An 18045-nucleotide genomic window follows, 5' to 3' on the forward strand; every position below is an offset into this window, starting at 1 on the left:
GGACGGAGCCGTAAAGATCACCTCCCGATAAACAGCAAGACGGGGGCCAGTCCCGAATTAGCCCAGGTCGGTCAGTGTAGGAGGAGAGGGAGACCGTTTGATTCGAGGTTTCTGTCTGAAGCACCTACTGTGGAGGCGCCTGGGGAAGGGCTCTCTACTCAAATTCTAAGACTGCACCTAATACATCTGAAACTCAAATGACAGGTTGGAAATCCCTACATGGACCGAGAACCATCCCCTTGAAAACGCTCACACCACACAGAAAAGAAGCTGGGACAGAGTATACAGTAGGTTGGCAATGAGCTCAAGTTGGTAAGATCAGGGACCACAACTTTTTTTAACTCTGTTTTTCCGTATTTTCAACACCGAACACGTATTTCTTCTAAAATCAGAAAAAGTAGGAAGAACGCTTTCTCTGGAAATGGCGCAGTTATACAGTACCTGTCGTTTATGCTGCTGAATCCTTTAACCGCTTTGACCAAAAACAGAACAAACTGGTAGTAAGTGTCTCGAATCTCTTTGTGCAGGTCTGCGCCACAGCCCTCCAAGTGTCCAAAATAACTACAAACGGAGGAAAACACTGATCACCTGACTGCCAAGCCATCGCTTACTTAGTAATTGTGATTCCTTACAGGAAAAAGGGCCAAGGCGCAGGGCCCGCACAAACTGGCCGGGGACCTGAGCAAAGTGCAGTCGCTGGGAGCAACGGCAAAGCAGGGTCACGGGTGGGGGGTGGGGGGGCCGGCGCCAGGAGGGAGGGGCGGCAATCGTTTCTCTCTCTCTCTTAATATAAACCTGCCCCCAACTGATGGCTGGCCACCACCACCGAGGGTCTCGGGTTCTGGGGTAAGTACTCCGCCCTCGTCAGCCACACCCACCCTCGCCTCCCCTCACAGATTCCACCTTGACCCTTGTCACCACGGTGATGGCATCACCTCTGAGACCCTCACCTGAGAGCAGCCTGCCCACCCTCTCTGCGACCCGACCCCCACAGCAGCGACTTCAGCCCCAAGGAGCCCTACACACCACAGGACCTACTCCTCCCTGACGACCCAGGACGTCACTTCGCGCCCACTGCCACCCGTGCCTCCCTGATCTGGGCCGCAGACCCAGCTGAGACCCCACGCCCCCTCACCATACACTCGCCTGGGAACCCTACACAGGCACCAGCACCGCACAGCACAGTGTCGCTGGAAGAGGCACCTCTCAAACAAGCGCTCAAAGCTCTCAGGCAGTCAGCCTGCCTTTCTCACTTGGTGTTACTTTCAACCCCTCCTGCCTCTCCTTTAATGGCCGCCACTCCTCCCAACCCTTCATGTTTAGCTGATGACTCTGCCGTTTTGTTTCAAAACGGAAAGGTCACACGGGCGTCCCCCGTCTCTGTGCCTCCATCCATGCTGTGACCCCCCCTGCAGCCACAGACGGCCTCCTGGGCTCTGCGCAAGCCGACCCCTTGGAGTCACACGGTACCTGCCGTGCATCAAGTGCGCCTCAAACTGATGCTCTCCCGCCAGCATACGAAACACTCTGACACCTCTTAAAAACCCTCCGTTGATCCCATTTCCCCTGTATTTCTGCCCCTGTCCTCTGCTCCTCTTTGAGGCCAAAGTTCTCGAAATGATTGTCTGTGGTCTCTCCCTCCATTTTACACGCCCCATTTTCCTCTCAACCCGGTGCGCCTGGGCTTTCGGCCCCATGGCCCCGATGAGACTGCAGCAGACCCAGTGTGTTTTCACGTGGTGCAACCTCCCACATCAGCGTACGACACATTCTTCTCTCAGCTTCTATGACCCACCACCCCCAGTGTTCGCTCCTGATGGCCACTCCTTCCTGATCTCCTCAGCTGACCCCTCTTCCTCAGCTCTGAATAAAGAGATGCCCTTCATGCTCAGTCCTGAGCCCGCTCTTGTCCACCTCTGCCCTCTTTCTTGGCCATCCGGTCTCACGGCTTTAAAGACCACCTGTGTGCTGAGACTCTGTCCCTAACCCCGGCTTCTTTGCAGAACGTCAGACCCTTACCCTTACTGCCTGGATATCTGTATTTGGACGTGAAAGAGGCAGCTCAAACCACACACACCAAACGACTTTGGTCTTCTCCCCGATCTGTTTTTCCATTCTCTTCCCCTCAGGAAAGCGCATCCCCATCCACCACCTACTTTGCTTCTGCCCACGCTTTCCGGAGAGAAGCCAGAGGGTCTTTCATAAACGCAAACGCCAGTATGCTCCTCCCGGGCTTGGGGTCCCCCATCTACGACTCAGTATGAAACCCAAACACCTTCAATCACGTCCTACAAAGATGTACATCACCTGAGCCCTGCCTAATTTCCTGAGCGGGTCTCCTCCCATCCTCCCTCACTCAGGCACGCTGGCTTTCGTTCTGTTCCTCGGGCTAAGCCCCTGCCCTGAGGCCTCTGCCCTGTTCCTTCGGCCTTCAGTGCTTTTCCCCGAGTTCAACCTGAGCTCTCGGTTCACAGGCCATCTTCTCAGCCTGCTCCCTGACCACCCCACCTACACGACAGCAGCTTCACCGGATTACTGTGGATCACTGTCCAGGACGGGCAGATTACATAGACGAATGGATGGATGGATGGATGGACTTCTGTTATTGTCTGTCTCTCCTCCATAAAATACAAGCTCCATCAGAACCAGAATCCTGCCTGCCTTGTCCACGGCTGCACATACATCGCCCAGAACAGCGCCCGGCACAGTGCTCAGGAAATACTGACTGAGCTATGAGAACAACCTTGTGAAACACTTTGTGTCCTTACTGTAGACGAAAATTAAAGTCAGCTCACAGCTTCCAGGAGCTGACTGATGAGCACGGGTACGAGGGAATACAATCCTCACTGCCTGGCCAAATACAGCTGATAAACTCATCAGGAGGAGCGAACTCGTATCTGGTATTTACTCGCTAAAAGGATAGAAGCCCTTTCTCCACAGGATGAGAGAACTGACCAACAACATACATGTGCCTCCTCCACGGAAATACGAGTTACTGATTAAAGAAGACAATCAGGGTTTCTTTAAAACTACCCCTGCCTGTGTTCCTTGCAGGTATGGACTTTGGACTTACTTGGTAAACTCTTTCTGGCAGGTCAGAAGCTCCAGCAGGAAGAGAATGCACGGCGGCTGGAAGCAGTGCGGCTGCCCGAGGGACTCCGCGCAGTACTGAACTATCCTCAGGACTTCGAGGACGCTCTGCGCTTGGGCTTTCCTCCAGGAGAGAACCTTCACAACACTGAACACAGAACCCAAGTCAGGGGCACCGAGAGAGCTCAAGCGGGGGCATGTTAACAACACGGACGGACTGCTGTGAGGGCGTCAGAAAGGTCACTCGGGAGGGGGACCAGCACCTCCTGGCTACTTTCAGTCACTGCCCAGCAGCAACACGAAGCGGCTCCCGCCAACTGTCCAGAAGCCCCACAGCCCAGACTAACAAATTCAGTCATCAAAAAGGAACGTTGGGTTCTTCACTGCCCCACAGAGACAAAGTTTTAACTCTCAGGACGGGGAAATTAAAACGTGCAAATGCGATACTTCCAGAGATGTAGGTCCACAGGTACACAATTCTGTCAGAAAGTATCAAATCCTAAGTTTCTCCCAGAATTAAAAAAGACACATCTATAAACGACAGCCACCACAACAAATGTTTCTTTGCACCCTAGCAGGACATTACTGAGGTGCAATTTTCATACAGTGTAATGTGCAAATCTGAAATGACAAAATACACCTCTAAAAGAAAAAAAATAATCGCCCGATTTTTCATTGAACATTCTAGAACAAATCTCAATCTCTCTTTCAAGTATTAACTTGCCTGCCTTCACATGAACCTCAAGCCTCTGACCAGCCCGGGTGCCTACAGCTCGAAAAGAGAAGGTGCTGGGAAGGCGCTGCCCGGCTCACCTCTCGTGGGAGAGGGACTGGTCCTTGATGAAGTCCAGGACATCCCTCAGCAGGGGGTATTTCTCCTTCACTGTGGGCGCCGGTCTGGCCTCCTCCACTGACCGGAAGGAGAGCAGCCGGAGTCGCCCTCGGGTGAAGGGAGGCCGCCGGGTGGGAGCGGAAGGTGACGAGGGCTCCTCAGGGGCGGCAGGGGGCACCTCTGAGGCAGGGGGGCCGCTGCCGGGGGGCAGGTGTGGCTGCGCTTCCGAGCCGGGACCCCCGTCCCTCACGGCAGGTGTGGCCGCTTCCACGGGAGACAGCGAGGCCTGGAAATGCTCCTCCACCACAGAGCTCGTCCTCGGGCGCCTGTCGCGTGGCTGCAGGTGATCCACGTCATCTGTGGCCGCCAACTTGTCACGGCTTTCTTCTGAACTCACTCCCATGGGCAAAAATCTTAGCAACAGGAGACTCTTCTGAATACACTCTTTCGCTAAATGCAAACAGCAAGGAAGGTAGTGAAAAAAGTCAAAACTAAACTTACTGCTTAATTCTGGAGAGAAAATAATCTATATAAACTCTGTAATTTAAGACGAGAAATACCTCGGTTACCACAGGGATATACACATCTACTGAAGAAAATAAACCTTTGTCTCACTGTACAAGTCAAAATCTCCCCAGCACTGTCATCACACTTAAAAAGAAGTTTTATTGGGGTGCCTGGGTGGCTCAGTCAGTTGAGCGTCCGACTTCATATCAGGTCTCAATCTCACAGCTCGTGGGTTCGAGCCCCGCGTCAGGCTCTGTGCTAACAGCTCGGAGCCTGGAGCCTGCTTCGGATTCTGTCTCTCCCTCTCTCTCTGCCCCTCCCCTGCTCACACTGTCTCTCTCCCCCTCTCTCTCTCTCTCAAAAGTAAATAAACATTAAAAATTTTTTTTTTAAAGTTTTATCGTGGATGTTTTCTAACATGCAGAGAGAAGAGTATAAGGACCCCACTGTGCACCCCTAACGCCAGCCCAAGGCCAGTCTCATCTTGCTAGCCGCTGCCTCCCTGGATTATTTCCATGCAGACCACAATATCACACTATTTCATCTAAACGCTTCAACACATTTCTCTAAAATAAAAGAGGTTTTATTTAAAAAAAAATTTTTTTTAAACATTTATTTATTTTTGAGAGTCAGAGAGCAGGGGAGGGACAGAGAGAGAAGGAGACAGAATCCGAAGCAGGCTCCAAGGCTCTGAGCACAGGGCTGGATGTGAGGTTTGAACCCAAGAACCGGGGATCATGATCTGAGCCGAAGTTGGATACTTAACCGACTAAGCCACCCAGGTGCTTAAAGTAGTAAGGGTTTTTAAACTGACCATGATATCACTAAGAAATTAGCAGGTAATTCCTTAATCTACTGAACACTCCGTGAGAGCACACTTTGAACGCATTAACAAGATGTAGCTCGGAAACACCTGACGTCTCTCTCCTAAGAGAAGTAATCAGAAAGATTCAGCATTTGGGTCATATTAATAAACAATTACTCCCGGGGCACCTGGGTGGTTCAGTCGGTTAAGCGTCCTACTTCGGCTCAGGTGATGATCTCACGGTTCGTGGGTTCGAGCCCCGTGCCGGGCTCTGTGCCGACAGCTCGGAGCCTGGAGCCTGCCTTGGATTCTGTGTGTGTGTCTCTCTCTGCCCCTCCCCTGCTCATGCTCTGTCTCTCTCAAATAAATAAATGTTAAAAAACAAAATTAAAAAAATAAACAATTACTCCTCTGGCATTTTTCTCTTTGTGACCATCCTTGGAAACTACATGTAGCTCCTGTCCTCCTCCTTTCCTCAGGTCAACACACCTTCAACTAAAACAATCCAGAAGACGGGTCACCGGTTCCCTAGGCCACGCAGACAGAAGGCTGAGTGGCGCACTCACCCAGGCTCTCGGGGTTCAGCTCGGCAGCCTCGGACCCGTGCCTTCCTTCTGCCTCGCTCCCCAGGCTCATCAGGGACTTCTGCTTCATCTCTAGCTGGGGGGAGAGGTGGAGCCACATGACCACACTGTCTGGGCCAGGCTGTCAGAACAGCCACAGGATGCCACTTCAAACACACACAGCAGCACTGACGTCACGGAGAACCGTACCATTACTGTCCAGCCACCAAGGACACGGGACTGAGTTGGTTTTGTTTGTCCTGGGAGTAAGCCAGACTTTGAAAGATGGATGTGTCTGCAGGTGTATGTGCAACACTGCTTTCTTTTCAACTATGCATTGTTTGGAGGGGGTTTTACCCCAACCCTATTGTTCGAAAACTGTGAACACTGGAGCTGGGGGGGCCGTTACCCACAGCTGACCAAGCGCAGCTAAGGCCGCAGAGGTCTAGAGAAGCGAAGGGTCTTGCTAGGGTTACACCTCCAGTCTGCTGAAGTTGGACCAAAAGTTCACCTCCCCTCTGTCTGCGTGAGGGGACACTCGTAAGCGATACCGAGCCTGCCGGGCAGGGGGCGGTGGTCACACAGCGGGAGCCACAGCGCGCACAGCCCAGGCGGCAGGCCGTCCGTGCCGCCCGAGAGGCCAAGGTCTGGGGAAGGAGGCTGGCGTCTTGTCCAGCTATCGGCAGTCTGTGCTGCGCTAGACCAGAAGCGTGGCCTACCTTGTGCCTCGTCCACTGCCAAACCCTGTCACCTGAGCCACCTGTGGAACGAGCCTGTGTCGGACACGCTGTCCTCAACGACTGCCACTGCCTGCCCCGTCTCCTCTGCCAGCGCTGCTCTGGCCCTCCTCTCACCGTTCTGAGGGCAGGACCTCTCAGTTTCTTCTGAGAATCTGTTCGTTTGGTCCCCATCTATCTATCCATCTGGTGTGTATGCTCCGATCGCTATGGATCTTGGTCAGGCCTCTCTGTTCCCGGGTAAACTCACACCTTAAAAAAACATCCCCGATGGCGTGAAGCTATCGTCATCCCTCTTTTGACGTTTCCATGAAGCACCAGTGAGATTCTTCCACGTTTGCTGAACCCTACCGCCAGGCGTCTCTGATAACCCGTATGTTCTCATCCTCAGCACGTCCCAGGCTGAACTCACCCCCTACTCCCAAAGACCTAAGGCCACTTTCCCCCGTCCGGTCAACGCTTCCAGCGCTTTCCCCCGTCTGGTCAATGCTTCCAGCGCCCAGCAAGTCACCAAGGCAGGAGCGCGGGAACGGTCCTGGACGCCACACCACTGTGCACCCCTCAACAGCGGCCACGGAGCCTGGCCATCCTACCCCTGGAGCAGCTGTCACGTTTACCTAGGGACCACGGTCAGTCTCCTGCACTCCGTCTCCTTGTCCATCCCCTCCTCCACGATTTCAGGATTCCTCCCAATCACTACACAGCGTTTAAGACGACTGTGAACACGTAAACAATGATAACGTGTAGGGTCCCTCTCCACACCTGAGAAAAATGATCTCCCGAGCACGGCGTTCGCCATTCCTGTGCATCTGCACTACGCGCCACAGACCCGGGCTGCGTGTCAACTTAACGTGAGGTGGAGCGCACTCAGACCTCCCTCTCGGACTGGCTTCTGCTCGTCACCCGTGTGTGAGCTGACACACGTGGCTCGCCTCACTCACTCTCACTGCGGCACAGCCGTACGTGACCGTCTCACGCTGCAGCGTGGCTGAGGCAGCCAGGTAACACACGGTCTCGCCGTCCGTCCTCCTACCGGTGCACATTTTGTTCCTCCAGTTCATGGCTGTCACCAACGAACGGTCACTACGGAACCACTTTTCTACCATGCAGAAAGGGCCCCCCTTTGACAGTGGCCTTTCTCCCACTGAAAGCCCTGCGTGGTTGTCCCGTATCTACCACAGTGCTTTTCCACCTGGTCCACGAGGTCCCGCAGAGTGGCCTTTGGGGTGACAGCCCCCCACACGCACCCGGTTTCCTCTGAACACCCTTCGCGGTCACCACACTACGATTTCAAGGGTTCTAAATTATTTTACAGCATTTCGTGTTGTCACTGAACTTAAGTTTTTAAAAAATTCCTAAGGTTATGCTCTTGAGAAGAAGGCTGTTACACCTTAATGACAACGAAACCATGGTGGGAAAAACTCAAAATACATAAAGATCCCATGCAAGGAAAATCTTACCATCCATATCCGAATCCCATCTGCCAAATAGTACACCTGTGCAAACTCCTCGCTCAGGGCTGTGTGGCCCCCACTTTTTACTGGGGAGAGGAGATAAGGAGAGGGCGCTCAGTTAGCTCAATTCACTACTGCGACCAAATCAGTTTATGATGCGACCAAATCAAATTTATGCACAAATCAGTTTCTAAACCTCCTAACACTACTAACACAGAGTCTTTTCCCTGAGGCACACACACTGCGGGCAGGAAGACGCTTGGGCGTAATAAAGATCAGTTAAGCCACAAATACCTGGAATGGGTTCTCTGTGTTACTTCAAACTAACCCTTTTCAAGTGAACATCTGAAACGGACACACTATTAAACGGGGTAAAGTATTTAAAGTAAAAATATGAGAGTAAATTATCAAAAATATTAAAAGTAGAGTATTAGAAGTGGATAAAAAATAGTTATTAAAAAATAATTATTATTATTGACACGAAAAAGGTTCACGGTATAAATTAAGTAAAAAAAGGTCAGCTTTGAAACAGTGTAAACAAAATTATTTATAAAGAACATACGTATTTAAAACACAGTATATACCGTAAGGCCAGGTAGATATGCAGAAATATGTTAATAGACTTGTTCTTGAACTGATGAGATTATAATTGATCGTTATTTTAAGCTTTTCTGTACTTTTTAAGTTCCTACATGGGTATTATTCTTATAATCAGAAACATAACAAAAAAGTTGTTTAAAAGAAAGACCTATGAGCCCTGCTTCTTTCTTGTCTTGTAAAAACCCAAGGAGAATGTGTCAGAACAGCATGATGCTTTCTGGCAAGCGGACATACGATGCGAGGACAATTTTCTGAACATGCAGGATGTGCCGGGCTCTATACCAGGCCCTGGGGACACAATGCTGACGAACGCAGACCTGGACCCTGCCCTCACGTAGTTTACCGTCTAGGTGAAAGACTCCTGCCGTATATTTCTAGTGCGAAAGGTTGACCAACTTTTACACAAAGGTGACCAAGTGATCTAGACGAGGGCCACCCTTAAAGCAGCCCATCCCGTAGGACCTGTGAACAGCCCTGAGGAACTGAGGGCCTCCAACGGTGCCTCCAAACCCCGAGTGGCAGGTATCCTGGGAACAGCCTATATTCGGCAAAGTGTTTCAAGTTCCCACATCAGACTGTGTGTTTCTCTCCTGAAATAAGATATGTGATATCTGAACTCAATCTGAAAAAGAGCTAGGGAACTGGCAACCAGCCAAAAATTTTGTCTCTCAGGGTTTGTTGGTTTTTTTTTTTAATTGTTACTTTAAGTAGACCCCACTCCCAACGTGGGGCTTGAACTCACGACCTCGATGTCAAGAGTCACAGGCTCTACCGACAAAACCAGCCAGGTGTTCCTGCTTCCTAGCTGTTAACTCACAAGGCTTTTGTCCATCTACTGAGACGGTCCAGCTCTCTTACTATAATTTGATTGTGAAAACATACACTGGATTTTTGCCTCAAGACCTGACAGGACACATCGCCACCCCCTAGCAGAGATACACTCTTCCATGGGATGGCTGTTTTCATAAATCACTCGTGCCTCCATGTAGATTTTGTTTACTTGAGCAGCTTCTTAAAGGAAATAGTTAAGAATTGAAGGAGGAGGGATTAACGGAGATGTTTTAGAAATCAGGAAATAAACTCTGCAAAGTGAGCTCCAAAGAACCGGGCAAAAAGGGCAGCAGTGACCCTCGGGGTGATCGCGGTAACAGCAGCCGTCAATGACCTGCTCAGATGGGAGAAACCACCCACCCCCGCTCGTCTCATCTGCGCCACGGAAGTGCTCGGGGACACCCCATGTCGTCTTTAGGGAGAGTGTGAGATGTTCTTCCCTTGAAAGACGATGAGGAGAGAGATTATTACGAGGCCGCAGGCTGCACACACAGGGGACACAGGTGCACGCGACGGCAAGGAGCATGTTGCCCACAGAGGAGGCTGAGCAGGGGCAACGCTACAGGAGCTCTGTGTGCAGGTGCAAGCGGACACCTCCGCTCCCGTCCCTGATTATCAGCACACTGAATGACCTCAACGGGTCCGGGCGTAACCGGCATCTCTTGGAAGGTCAGAGCCACCGGCCCCCAGTTTACAGTTTTGCCTGAGACTAAACCCAAGTCAGGGTTTCCTCCCATTAAACTTGTTGGCAGTTTTCCGTGAGATTTGTGGAGAAAGAAGTGACCTGTCGATTAGGAAACTCAAGGCCACTTGCCACGCACGACAATCCACTGACTATAAACTGGTCACGAATCTCTTGACCAGCAGAGTAGGACTTAATGAGATGAAGTCTACGGTGGTAGAAACACGTTCATATTTGAAAATATTTTAAAATTTTCACTTAAGATAGGCTTTCTTAAAACTTAGCAACTGGCCTTCGGATGAGAAATATTCCCTGTAGTATAAGTTACCATATTTCTGCAGCTTCTCATATAAGTCTGGAGTACGACACACCAGAGCAGCAAAGGTGGCGTTCACAGCTTGATCAATAGTGGAACCAGCAACTCTATCTGTCTTTGGGGCCTGTTTTCTACATGCCTGTATGAGTCCCTTGCACAGTTCTGACAGTGGCCCACAGCAGCTCTGGGCAGGGTCTGCCTGTACAAACTCAAGAAGGAGACGGCGGCAGGGATCCTCGGGGATGCACGTGACCTGGAACAACAACAACAACGGGTCCCAGTGAGCGCAGCCGTTCGAGGGGTACGGTTCGGCGAGCACCTGCCAGGCCAGAGGAGAAGGACAAAACACGGGGAGCTCTGGGGAAACCACACAGGTACACGGGTTGAAAACCAGGGTAAATGTAGGGAGACGGTGAGGGTGTGAACCCCAGCGCCACCACAGAGCAAAAGGTTATCGAGCACCAAATGCCAGGGAGGGATGCCCAGTGCTCAGAGCCCACCGGACAGAGCCCCCGGGGCGGCTGATGTCACGAAGAAGAGCCTCTGGGCGGGAGTGGGCTTTGGGCCGGACCCTGAAGACTGAGCCGGAGTTAAGAGTCAGCGGCAAGACTGACCTGGCCTTAAGTCTCACCCGGGGCTGGGCGGTGGGTGGGGGTGAAAAGGGAAGAGTGAAAGGAGATGGGATAGAGCCTCGACCGTCATACCGAGGAACTCGGACTTCACCCTGTGGGCACTGGGAGCCATTACTGGTGCTCGGCAGTGGGATGACAAGGGTCGATAAGATGATGCCGCAGCTAAAAAGCCACATCTACAGAGAGAGGATGGCGGGGGAGAGGCCCTGGACCCTCCGCTAACCTCCAAGTGACTTGGGGAAGGGAGGGACAAGAGGTAGTGCAGGAACAGAGGGCAGGGCGACAGAAGGGGGACGAGAGGCAAACTTGTTTAGCTGACGAAATACCACGAGCGCCGCTGTTCACGGACAAGAGTGCAACACAAATCGTTCACTCCGTCTGACTCAGTGGGCACCAGCGGCGGACTCAATGGGCCGGTTCAGCAGCTCCGCGCAGAGAGCCTTCCTGAGCACCTACGCCACTCGGCTGGGGTCACTCCCTTGCCGTGTCAGAACACCCACCACCCACTGAGCGTGCAGTGTGGACACCAGGTGAACCAGGGGTGGACCCTGCCTTCCAGGGGCTAACAACTGGCGGGGGGTGGGGGAGTGGGGGGGACGCAAACACAGGCGTTCGTGATTCAAAGCGGCGACGGTGAGCGAGCGGACTCCACTGCAGGTAGAAAGACGCCAGGACAGTAAATACCTCCTTACTATCCTGGCGCGGGCTAGTGGGCCAGCTGGCTGCTAATCCCAGCTCCAGACACAGCTGATGCCGGAAGACCGGTTTCCACAGCGGGGAGTTCAGGACCGCCGCCATTTTTGCCGGGGGCACGGCCACGTCGCCCCCTAACTCTGGAAAGAGAAGAAGGCTCATGAGAGCTCTGTTCTCCCGGCGACACCGAGAGTCTGTCAACTGCCCAAAAGGAGGTTTTAACCACTGGGCGCTCGAAGATGAGCAAGGGATCCACGCAGTTACCGCGACATGACCGCGGCACTTGATAAACACCCCTCCCCACCGCGAACCCATCCTGTGCCACAGCCTCAGCTCCGGGGCGTTGCTGGAGACCGGGCACAGGTGTTTAGTGACACGGGAAATGCTCACAAGGTGTAAGCTTTGGTTTACAAAACAAATGAGAATTAAATACGCACCCTTGTGTGCTTATGAGCAGATGTAAAAAAAGACTGGGTGGAGATATATTAAAATATTAATACTTTTCCCCACTAGGAATGGCTTTTCTCCTTGATTTTCCCATTATGCAATTTTTATGACATTCTACTTTTACAATCGGAAAGCCTCAAAAAGTGAAATAGAAATGAAATACATGAGGAAGTTTTATTCTACAATTATTCTTTCTTAGATGCATTTAATAACTAAGCTGAAAAATCACCTTACGGCAAAATCCACATTCCCATATTGAACAAAAACACTCATGTGGTTAAAGGATATAGAGCTTATTCTGTTTCTGGCTTCCAGATTTCACTAACAAGAACGAAAAAAACAACAGCAATGCTACTGAACACCAGCCCCGTGCCCCATGTGCCCTCTGTGACAGGCTCCAAAGTCCACGTCAAGAAACTACGGAAATAACACCCAGTGGGCACTGGGTTTACACCGGTTTGGTCTAGAGGGCCCTGTGACAGGGCACCGCCTGGCCCTCCCCCACGGACTCACTGTGCGTAGACTTGAGCGCCATGCACTGGGCAGCGAGGCGTCCCAGCAGCCGGGAAACAAGCAGCTGTAAATCCGACGCCCACGACACGGCCACGTCGGGCAGACCGTAGGCCGTGACTGTGAACTTGTAGCCCCACTCATTGTTACTGCTGTCCGAGTGAAAGAGGAACTGGAGCCGCGGGCCGGCCTTAAAGGTCACTTTCTAGAGAGAAACACAGAAGCCGCGAGAAAGCGCCACTTCAGTACCAGGCACATTCTCCAAGACTGAAAAATCTAAGTCCAAAGCCAGTCTGTATTCTCGCCATTCTATCTTGCCACGCCCACCGAGGTGACGAAGGAGAAACGTACAACGCAACGACTGGAACGGAAAATTCACCCCTGCGCCTAGTGAGGCTCTCTAAACCCCGGACGCCCATCTCGGCCAGAAACGGTACTTGAGCGTCCCTCCGCTCCCTGCCAAGACCACCGACAGCGGAGAGGAAACCCCGCGCCAGAGGTCGTGCGGGCCCCACCGCGGTGGGGCCCTCCTGGCTCTCCCCACATGCTCCAGGCCTTCCGGGACCCACTGGCCCTTGCACGCCGAGGATCCCAACTCCCCGTTCACACCGGATAATGTGACACACACCAGGGATTGGCAAGTTTCCTGTGAAGAGCCAGACAGTAAATTATTAGACCTCTGGGGCCGTGAGGTCTCTGCTGCGACCACTCAACTCTACACTGCAGCACCAAAGCAGCTAGAAACGACACGTGAACCAACGGGGGCGAGGCCACGTTCCGAGATACCTTTATCTACAAAACAGACGACCGGCTGTCGTTTGTGAACTCTGACACCAGCCCTCCCTTTTACGAGAGCGTGACCAACACTTACCTTCAACACCCAGCCGCCCTTCCCCCCACGGGCTGCCAACGGCGGAGGCTCGGTGCAGAAGTGCACATGCCACCTCCTCCTGGGAGCACCACTCACCTTGGGCCACTTGTCAGTGCCGACTTTGGTGTCATAGCGTGTCTTTCCACCTCTAGCGTCGGTAAATTCCAGATAATCGTACCTGTGAAGGCAGAATCGCTGTTACCTGCCCTCGCTCACGTTAAGCGTTTCCGCTAGGGGGAAGCATGAGCATCTTACCGCTTCTCAGTCTCACACCGCTCATCAAATTCCACCTCAAAACAGGTTGCGCCCGGGCTAACAAAGACGGACACCTCGTGGCAGTTGTTCTCATAGTTGTGTGCAGACTCCTTCGTCCACGTGTGTAACACCACCGGACGCTCCTGTGGCCAAGGCTCCACATCAAGCTGCACAAACGAACAAGCAAGCAAGAGAGCGTCCATCACTTCGTGTCCAGACACGCAGGCAACGGGGCTTCCGCGTTAGCACCCGGGCAGACGGTCTGGACAGCCGACACAAACTGCCGCACGGACTCAAAGTATCCCGATGTTCTATCTGCGCACCCGGTCACCACGCGTCTCCCCCTGAGCAGTGGTTTTTAGGGCACTACAGTGCTTCCGTGATTAGCTTCTGTTTTCTGGCTGGGGCAGAGCTGTTTCCTGGAGACCACTCACTACCCACTTGAATTTCCAGTGGGAAAAAAACACCGAATTTGGGACCTTGGCAAACCTGAGCTCATCTCCTCTTCTCCCTCCCTGTGTTTTCGTCTTTGCCTTTTCACCTTGAAACTAGGCTTTATGATACATGCCCTTTCTATTTCCACAGAGTTCTTTTGAGACTCAAAGAAGATAGTGAAAAATCTTGGTGTCCTGTAAGGTTAAGGAGGGAGAAAATTCTTTTAAATACCCAACCTTCGAATTTGCCTTTCGACATACATTCTCTCTTCTAGACTTCAATCTGGTTTTTACTTACACGGCTTTTATGTAAGTTCATGTGCTAAGAAAGGAAATTAACCTACATATAGCTTCCTTTCGGACGCTGATCAGGCCAGACCAACTGGGGCCACCCTTTATCCTTGTTAGCAAACCAGCGAGAGAACTCGGGGCGGGGTTCTCCCAGAGGCAGTCTGTTCATGTAGATGTGCATGATGTAGGTTTCGTTCAGCAGCATCACATCACTCTCAAGAGGGGACGCGGAGGGGCTCAAATGCCCACTCGAATTACCGTATTTGGCCCTCCTTCAGGGTCACTGCACAGCTGCTTCAACAGTTCCGGGAGCGTGCTGAACTCTCTCAGGAGCACACAGTGCGAAATGTCCAGAGTGCAGAAGTCCAGGAGAAAGATGACCTAAAAGGAAGAGTAACAAAGCACTGGGCGCCTGCCTCAGACTCTGCCCAGGGCTGCGGGCCACCAACCCCTCCTGCTTCACATAGGCCGTCACCGTGTCTTACCAGTTGACGAGCTGCCATCGAAAACACGGAATTACACAATTTCTCTACAAGGGTCTTTCCACTATACTGTGACAAAAGGGATTCCAAAATCACTCTCAAGCTCGCCAGAAACTGTGCCACATCTACCAAAACATAAAGACAGTAATTAATATTATACACGGTAGAAACGTCACTTGCTTGGTCGTCTTCAAGGACAGAGTTGGAGAGGGTCACAGACGCTGTAGGGGGATTCCACGTCAGAAAGACCACGAGACCACTATGTTTCCCTCTGGGAAAGAAAAGCAGTGCAAATCTCAAGAAAGATCACTTTTAAAGTGGGTTAATTTTTTTTTTTGTCTTTACTACTTTTTGACAAGGTGGAGACAGCACCTGTGTGAGTGAAGGGTTACTGGCTGACTGACCCGGCTGCCAGGCGGCCTCTCCCTTTGCTCGGTGGCCCCAGGACTCTACTCCATCAGCAGTTTTGTCACAATGCTGAGACCAAATGTAAGAGAGCCGAATTTTCCACACCCGCGGTTCTCAGAACCTGTTGGCGGTCATGTAATTAATTCTCTGTGAGTTTACAGAACATGAGTATGAGGATTTTCGGTATCTGCAAAGACCACAGCAGGGCTCACATATACCTTAGATTTTAAAAATTCAGGATTTTCTTTTTTGGGTAACTTGATTAAAATGGACGTGACAGACTCTATTGAAGAGTGCTGCACATCCAGGAGCAATGTTTAGGCGGCGAAATGATCTGATCCCACAACAAAAAACACTTAGGCAGGGCGCCTGGGTGGCTCACTCGGTTGAGCATCCGAATTTAGCTCGGGTCATGATCTCGCAGTTCATGGGTTCGAGTCCTGCGTCCGGCTCTGTGCTGACATCTTGGAGCTGGAGCCTGCTTCAGATTCTGTGTCTCCCTCTCTCTCTGCCCTCCACACCCCCCTTCCCCCACCATTCATGCTCTGTCTCTGTCTCTCCCAAAAATGAATAAACATTAAAAAAAAAATTTTTTTTTAACCCACTTAGGCATACTATCACATTCAGCAGAAAATTCTGGGCCAAAAGACATGCCATAGAGTTCTATTTTAAGAAGAAAAAAACAACCCAGAGACAGATATAACCAGTAACAAAGAAGAGAAAACCATACGCGTACTCCACGCATGAGGCACTAAAGAGGACAGTCAACACCCAGACACCTCTCTCTTCCCATGGCTTCGTGTGTCCAGCACCGACACTCACACTGGTCGAGGAGGTCCGCGGCGAGCTCTCGGGCTCCGGAGTGCGTGCTCTTCAGCTGCAGGTAGCACCAGGACAGCAGGCTGCCTTGGACCGCCCAGAACAGGGAGAAGAGCACAGAGCCGGCCTCCCCTTGGGCCCCACTGAGCACCAACAGCTCACACTAGGAAGGAGGGAACAGATACAATGTTTACAGCCAGGTCTTCACAGAACACAGGCATGGGCGTTCTCGGAGAACAGGAATCACTGGCAAAAAATTCTAGGGAAATGGGGAATAGCTAAGAAAGAGCTTTCAGCTTTTCGAAACTGAGCACGAAAAACGGCATTATGAAAGGTCCTCTCTCGCCCTCCGGCTTTCCAGGTGGTTTTCACTGCACGTGCCCTCCCCTCAGCCCCTTACAAGACTCATTCCACCAGTCACCTCTTCTCTCTGACATCTGCAAACCCCCTTTCCCTCTGGCTCCTTCCCTGACCCTTCACCCACACCTCTCCCACCTTAAAAATAATTCCTCACCCTCCACTGCCCTCTAACCAGCAACTTTATTCTCCAGAGGCTCTCTGAAGAGAGAGACCCTAGGGATTTATCACCTCTAGGGATAAATTCATGTGCAAAAGAACCCCAAGATGTGTTCCTTTCACAATTTCCGTGTTACTGCCCCAATATGGACACAACCTGATTACCCCTGCAAAGGAAAATGGATAAATAAATCACAGCCGAGTCTCAAAAACGCCGTTGAGGGAAAACAGCATGTCCCAGAAGACTGTGCGTACGCCATGTGACTCCGTTAATGGCTGACGCCAGGTAAAACAAAGCTGCTGTGTTTGAAAAGCTAAAAACAAAACCCAGGAAATGATCAATATAAACTTCAGAAGGGCGGTTGCCTGGCGAGGAAGGAGGATGGTGAGCCATGGAAAGGCATGTGGGTGGGCAGGGAGATTTCAAAACTACCCGGACTGTTTAGTTCTTAAAATGGACAGGTGGTCTTTAAACTGCCTGTCGGTAGGTCCTCTTTTGTAGGTGAGCTCCGTTTTCCAAAGTTGCCTTTCCCCAGGAGGCATCAGCCACCACCTAGGGAACAAAACCTTATCACTCAACCTTAACGTCAGTGGCTCTCCTGACCACTATCCTTGAAACTCCCTCTTCCCTGGGCTTCTGTCTCCCAGGATCTCTTCCTGACACTCCTTCCTCCTCTCCTGGCTGCCTTTCTAGTGAGATGCTCCTCAAGATGCCCACAGGTGGGCGGGGTGAGGGTGGGGGGCAGGCGGGCACCGCAGTCACGGCTTGGACTCTCAGCCCTTGGTCAACGGCTACGGAATTTTCAGCACTGACTCAGCTCCTGAGTGTCCAGGAGCTCTTGCCACCTCAAGTCCTGCCGGAGCCACAAAGTCAGCATGTTCTAAGTCTATCCGTGATCATTCTCTTCTTCAAATACCGGCCTCTGCCCATCTCGTCAGTGGCCTTTAGCACGCGCACGAATGTGGATGTGGTGGAAAGAAAGACAGATGAGCACGAGGGAGGCTAACAGACACAGCAAACACGGACGAGCAGCAGGTGGAGGCTGCAGGAGGACCTTTAAGGGAGACTCAAGAGAGGGGCCGAAGAGTCTGGAAACGAGATAGAAGGCAGAAAGAGCCAAACGGAACATTCACGTGACAGCATGGGCAGAGTGCTGACCGAGAACAGGTAAGGCTTGGGCGGTCAGCACGTTGCCGTAAAGAACATGGGCATCGCTGCGGGAGACCAACATCCCTGGACTCCAAGTAATCCTAGGTCAGCACAGTGGCC

The 18045-nt window shown here is 51.8% G+C and overlaps 1 protein-coding gene across 3 annotated transcripts in view; it reads right to left on the bottom strand.

The window, feature by feature from the left end:
* ZZEF1 (zinc finger ZZ-type and EF-hand domain containing 1) overlaps positions 1-18045 on the bottom strand; it is a 103676-nt gene that overhangs the window by 38684 nt on the left and 46947 nt on the right. For all 3 annotated transcript variants that reach the window (XM_030296080.1, XM_030296079.1, XM_030296078.1), the window contains exons 19-31: positions 16263-16422; positions 15036-15157; positions 14809-14931; positions 13826-13992; positions 13667-13748; positions 12703-12904; positions 11734-11882; positions 10430-10670; positions 7995-8074; positions 5801-5894; positions 3904-4372; positions 3074-3238; positions 442-561 (exon numbers count right to left, since the gene is read on the bottom strand). In XM_030296080.1, coding sequence (XP_030151940.1) covers positions 442-561; positions 3074-3238; positions 3904-4372; positions 5801-5894; positions 7995-8074; positions 10430-10670; positions 11734-11882; positions 12703-12904; positions 13667-13748; positions 13826-13992; positions 14809-14931; positions 15036-15157; positions 16263-16422 — 2174 coding nt within the window. The remainder of the gene's footprint in view (positions 1-441; positions 562-3073; positions 3239-3903; positions 4373-5800; positions 5895-7994; positions 8075-10429; positions 10671-11733; positions 11883-12702; positions 12905-13666; positions 13749-13825; positions 13993-14808; positions 14932-15035; positions 15158-16262; positions 16423-18045) is intronic.

Source organism: Lynx canadensis, chromosome E1, assembly GCF_007474595.2.
Source record: "Lynx canadensis isolate LIC74 chromosome E1, mLynCan4.pri.v2, whole genome shotgun sequence".
In the NCBI taxonomy this organism is placed as follows: domain Eukaryota; kingdom Metazoa; phylum Chordata; class Mammalia; order Carnivora; family Felidae; genus Lynx; species Lynx canadensis.